The 6,037-nt window shown below is 47.2% G+C and overlaps 1 protein-coding gene across 3 annotated transcripts; it reads right to left on the bottom strand.

Annotated features, from left to right (window-relative positions):
* Positions 1-232: 232 nt before the first annotated feature.
* Positions 233-5,795, bottom strand: LOC125527159 (protein FAR1-RELATED SEQUENCE 7-like). Of its 3 annotated transcripts, XM_048691721.1 has the most exons (4): positions 5,451-5,795; positions 3,360-3,475; positions 1,570-3,271; positions 1,140-1,438 (listed from the first exon to the last, which is right to left on the bottom strand). In XM_048691721.1, the coding sequence occupies exons 3-4, from the start codon at positions 2,986-2,988 to the stop codon at positions 1,421-1,423; spliced, it is 1,437 nt and encodes a 478-aa protein (XP_048547678.1). In that variant the 5' UTR covers positions 2,989-3,271; positions 3,360-3,475; positions 5,451-5,795; the 3' UTR covers positions 1,140-1,420. The 3 variants fall into 3 exon arrangements, with proteins under 3 accessions (XP_048547676.1, XP_048547677.1, XP_048547678.1); XM_048691719.1 differs by having other exon boundaries at positions 233-3,271; positions 5,451-5,794; XM_048691720.1 differs by lacking the exon at positions 3,360-3,475 and having other exon boundaries at positions 233-3,311; positions 5,451-5,794.
* Between the last annotated feature and the right edge of the window lie 242 nt (positions 5,796-6,037).

A 6,037-nucleotide genomic window follows, 5' to 3' on the forward strand; every position in this document is an offset into this window, starting at 1 on the left:
AATGCCTATCCTAAACAGTACAGGTGCTTATTCGCAAAAGAAAAAAGCAGTACAGGTGCTTAACTGCATAAGTACTCGACTGCAGTTAGCTTTCGTAGCACAACTGTCACTTCTACACATGCTAACCGCAACTTAACAGTCTTTCGGTATAAAAAGTAAATCCCAACTAACATAAGGCTATGCTACGTTGGTCACGCAATGGTACGTACAAAATTATGGATGTACTACCATGTAACAAAATTGCCCTTCCTACAGTGCCATTCATAGAAAATTCCCACGAAGGGCATATGTTCCTACATTCCTTTTGAACAGTAATGTCTCAAACGATTCATTAGCACCCTTGCTGACAGGAAAAAGCCATGGCCAGCCACAGCATAAGAGACTAGTACTAGATTGAATGATACTACAACTATACAAGGTCAGAACAGGTGAAATCGCATTATGTTCAAATTCACAATATCTGGTCATCTACTGCCATTTGCTCTCCACAAGGGAATTTTTGAATGCTGGCCTCTTTATGCTCTTGCCAGAGGTACCTTTAGATGTCCCAAGTTTCTTGACTGGACTTCTTAATGATGTTGTACAGTTTTGTGAATTTTGCTCTCTAATATTCCTTGTAGGCATTATTTCATCAAGAGCCTTGCACAGTGCCTCTTTAGCAATTTTATAGCGCTCGGTGGATGTTGAGCCCTCTTTTGCACATTTGTTTGCATCATAGCAAAGATCATTGTACCTTGAAGTCGAAGGGTCCTCACAGTATCCCCTTAGTTCAATGTAGTTATCCAGGGTGACAGTACTTTTTGCATGCTTTGTCCAGCGTTTCAAGACATAGGCCTTTGGAAGGAAACGCACTCCTTCGATGATGAAAACTCGAAGAGCATGCCTGCACAAGATTCCACAGCTCTCGAATAAGCAACAACTACAGCACACTGTACTTTGATCTGGACTGAAAGAGACGATATGTGCCTCCTCGTCACCATCATCTACTGTCAGGCGGTACTTGTGTAGCATCCTATCCTCGAGCCTCTCTGCATGGTACCCAAAGGACTCCGCAAATTGTTCCTGAAATATATCAAACACTTTCCTAGAAAATACTAAACCTGCTTGTTTCTCCACTGGTGAAGCAGTCCTCAGTGCTGGTGGTTGAAACATTGTCAGATAATCCACCTGGGCTTCTTTCGCATGGAAATTACAAATAGCTTGTTCAAGTTGCTGCACAGCCACCACTAACTGGGTCTTGGACGAGAAGTATGTATCTATAATCTTTTCAAGATTTTGACAGCTTTGTGCAAGCAGGTTTCTGGCATGAAATGATTGCTTTGTGTATGCAGGGGCCCATCGTTCACGAATATCATAAAGAGACTGTAAATGTTCATTATTTCTAAAGCCATGTTTTATGAGAACTGATTCCCAACATGATTCAAATGATTCTTCTATTCTGCATCCATCAATGCACTTTCTCAGATCAGTTATGAAATGGTCTAGTCCTGGATAAATACTATGCAACTCCTCCTTGACAGTACCTAATATATGCTTTTCACAGAAAATATGACAGGTGTCAGGTAATACCTTGGCAGCTGCAGCTGCCATCTCTTGGTTCAGCTCTGTTACGAAAGAAACAGGAGGCCTCACATGCATTGCTTCAAGCCATTTTTCAAATAACCATACAAATGATTCTTCAGATTCATCAACAAGTAGTGCACAGCCAAAAATAACAGGCTGCACATGATGATTGACACCTGAAAATATGACAATGGGTATATGCTCCTTGTTGCTCCTGTATGCTGTCTCAAACCTAACAGCGTCACCAAAATGGTAATAAGCCATCCTAGCGCTCGCATCAGCCCAGAAGATATTGACCGTGTCCTCATGCTTGTCAAGCTGCACAGCATAGAAAAATGCAGGGTCCTCAGCCTGTACCTTTTTAAGATATTCAAGTAGGCTTTGAGCATCCTCTGGCCCTAGATCATTGTACCGGATCTCTCTATGAGGCTGAGAATCTTGGCCATTCAATAGAAGATTCCGTGTGTCAGCAAAGTTCTTTGCAATGACAAGTACCTCACCTTGTGAGCGGACACAACAAACGCTGCTTGCTGGTGCAGGGTTCAGCTCATGACTGTGCTCTAGGATGAGTTTGGAGACCCTCCAGACACCTTTGTCCTTCCGAATTATCTCAAACAGTGCATTACAACCGTCTCTGGAGGGATCTCTCTTGGTATCGTCTCCATTGTTCTCCCGTCCTGAATGGTAGCGGTGCCTTGAGCACACAAGCTTCAGCATCTTGAGTGACTCATCTTGTGATTTCCGAGACTGGCGCACGCGAACTTCAAATCCTGCACGGATAGCATACGAGTAGTAGAATGTCTTGGCAGACTCAAGGGATTCAAACTCCATGTCAATGTATGGGTCAACCATAGTATCGCTCTCAGTGGCTATATAGTGCACTGTGCTGGGCATCCCAACCTCATGGTTATGCTCCTTAACAAGCTTGGTGGCAACCCACTTGTTGTCGCCTCTGCGGAGAACCTCAAGCATGGCATTGCAGCCTTCCCTGATGGAGGCTAGCCTCTTCCTTGTCTTCTTCCCTTCAACAACACGCTTCTCCTTGCTGAACCCTTCCTTTGAGCAAACAAACCTTAGCATGATGATGGACTCACTACACTTGGACTTACGGGACCGAGCGATGCGGACCGAAAACCCAACACGGCCAGCATAAGCAATATAGAAGGTCTTGGCAGCCTCGCCCGACTCGAATTCCATCCCCACCCGGGGCTCAAGGCAGGGGTCGGCTTCAACAGGGAACAACTCCTTACAGACAGACTCTGGGTGTGAGACCACTGCCGGTGGCAGCGATTGTCCTTGGTGGTCAAGAATGTGCACACTGTGGAGCGCCATCTGGTCGACGCCATGGACATGGGTGCTCACGCCGAGGGAGGCCCAGAAATTGATGCTGTCATCCTCGAGTTCCACTCCCTGGGGCTCCATCATCGCCTACCCCCCGACCTCCATTACCCTTGCCCTCAATACCCTCCCTTGTATTCTTAGCCCTTCCCTCCACCACAGAAGCAAATCAAGAACCAAGAAACCAACCAACAGCTGCCACTCTCTGATGCCCAATCCAAAAACCAGAAAACTACTCCAGGTCTCTCTCCCTCTGGCTCTACGATGCCTCTGCACCTTCTGTGGGGAAGCAACAAACCCGATGCTTCAATAACTTCACCGAGAAACAGTAAGCAAGTAACTCCGGTTGCGGCAATCGAGAGCAAGAACCCTAGTAATTTGACCCAGTGAGACCTTGGTTTCCAACAGAACTGCAGGGAAAGGAGGCTGATTCAGTGAGTAAAGAGGAAAGGCGGTACCTTCAGGTTGCTCGGCTGCATGGGAACCGCTAGGGATCAGACTAGCAAACTAGCATGGGAACCGCTAGGGATCAGACTACGGAAGCAGGAACCATGAAAGCAAACTAGCAAACTACCTACACAGTAGAAGTAATATATAGTTAGCTTTCCAAGCATGGAATAAACACACTATAGAAGCTTATGCAAGAAATAAAATGGTCTGTAGCAACTACTAATTTGGCAACCTGACTGTACCAATGGAAACAAAGAAATCTGAAAGGTGTGAACTTGCATTATATGCAATATATATACACGTATGAAATGTAGGAAGCATGATGAGAGTATTTAAATACAAAATATGGTCTTACAGTGTAACAAGTACAGAAAAAAGTAGAAGCATATTCTATTGCAGCAAACTATCTGCAGTGAACAACAAACTCAATAAATTCAGAAGCATGGATACACAAAACATCAATTTCATGCTATCTTAACATACCCATGCCTAGCGTAAGCATAACATTTTGAAACTGAAATTAGCAATGCCTAGCGGCAACTTGTGTGTGCATCCTTTTTGTGATGAACAAACCAATTTTGTCAATTTCAATTGGTAATTTTGTTAGCCTACACACACTGAAATAAGGGGGGAAATCATGATTTATCAACATATACAATTAGAATAAAATAGAATCTACCGGTAGCAGGATGGTACCTCAAAATAAGAAGATAAATTGGCTGCATTTTACATATCTGAATTTCGAAATTTTTGTAAAAGTAGGAATATGGAAGTAATCTATGGACACCAAAGAAGTACAATTTAGAAGACCCGTGAGTAGGAAGCATGAAAATGTGCTATGCCGATATGACTCATTTCAATTGAAGCATAGAAAAGTTAACTAAGATTCTCACGAACATGGAGATGCAATTTTTAACACCTACACTCCAAATTTGCGAAAATGGTTGAACTATGGAAGCAAAACTATGTGGACCGAAGCATACATAGTAAGTAGTATAATTTGGAAGCTCCATAAGTAGGAAGCATAAGAACAGTGATGCCTGAACTAACTCATCTTTGTTGGGAGGATGGAAATCTGAAAAAACGACTGAAGTATGATTGCCGCCGCCAACATGGGTATGTAAGGGTGTGTTTGGTTTCTGTCACGAAGTGGGACGGTACGGGTCGGTTCCGTTCCCAGAACTCATTCTCGCGTTCGGATTGTCGAAGGAACCAGAATCAATCGATTCCAGAGAATGGCATGTTCCCTGTTTATACCATTCCGAGTGGTCTTTCCAAATCGGGCGGACCACGCAGAACCGCTCGCCTCTCGCCTCTCCGTCACATCCTTCGCGCGCCTGCCTACTCCCGTTCAGCTGCCGACCATCACCGGCGACCTCCGCCGCTCCGCCGAGCTCCTTCCCCACCCTCGCAGCCCTTTCCTCCTCCTCAGCCTCCTATCCGGACAAGCCCCTTCCTCACCGAACTCTAGAAGCTCCGCGCCAGGGACGCCGCATCCGAAGCCGACGGGATAGAGGTCCCATCCGCCGTCTCCGCCGCAGTTGTCCGGGGCGGCTCCTCTTCTCCCCGTACCTGACTTCCTGCATCACCCGCTCGAGCCAGCGAGGAGCGGCCAGGGCTGGGATGCCTCCCAGGCGGGGAGTGGCCGTGGCGGGGATGCCTCCCAGGCGGAGCCCAAGGATGTCCCGCGGGATCGCTCGCGACCCTCTCCCTAGATCGCCACCATCTCCCTAGATCGATTGGAGTTCTTGCTCAAGTCCGGTATCTATCAATTTTTGGCATTCTGTCCCAAGGAACCTTTCCATCCGACCTCGTTCTCTTCTTGCCGAACATCAAGATGTTACATGACATTCCACTTGGTTTTAGAACCAAACACACCCTAAGTTCGTGTAATCCAAAATCCAAATACACCTAAATTGGTTGATGGTTTAGTGTTCTATAATACACAACGAACAGTTCGATTTCACAGCCAACAACATTCCATATTCAATAGGATATGAGTATATCTAGCATTGAATACTGGGCACATTAGAAACCAACTTGCTTTGCAGAAATTAAAAACTGGAGGACCGAAGAAAAGGAGCGGCCACTGTTCTTACTCCAGTAGCCGGCAAGCGGTTGATCCTCCGGGCAGCCTGGCGAGGCAAGAAACGGGGTGGTGATGGTGGCTGCGGCCACCCTAATTCCCGGGTGACGCACCGGCGAACTGGACCCGGGGCGGCATCGGGTGGGTCGCTGCAGGGGGGTGCACCTGGGCGGCGTTGTCGTAGATAACAGGGAGGTGTGAGGGATGGTTAGCTCGTCGGTGAGGTGGGGCGCAGAGGGTCGAATCTGGGCTGCGCCGGCGGAGAGAACATGGCGGCGCTGTGGTTCCTGAGCTAGGAGGCGAGGGGGAAAAAATCTACGAGAATGGGTCTAACTCTCCAACTGGTTAGATCCGCTCGGATGCACGACACGTGGACATCACAATCTCAAAGCATCAAGCCCATTCCCACTAGTACGTGTACTCTCTCAAGGCTTGCTCGCCCTTGTCCATGGCGGCCGCTCTAAATGACGTCGCCGCCGGCAGCCACCCAACAGTCGACTTCTCGCCGGTGGCCTTGCGGCAGAAGTGTACAACATACTCTCGTCCATGGCGGCGAAAGTATGGTTAGTCCTACATGTCGAGGTAGCACTGGCTCACGAC

Source organism: Triticum urartu, unplaced genomic scaffold (assembly GCF_003073215.2).
Source record: "Triticum urartu cultivar G1812 unplaced genomic scaffold, Tu2.1 TuUngrouped_contig_31, whole genome shotgun sequence".
In the NCBI taxonomy this organism is placed as follows: domain Eukaryota; kingdom Viridiplantae; phylum Streptophyta; class Magnoliopsida; order Poales; family Poaceae; genus Triticum; species Triticum urartu.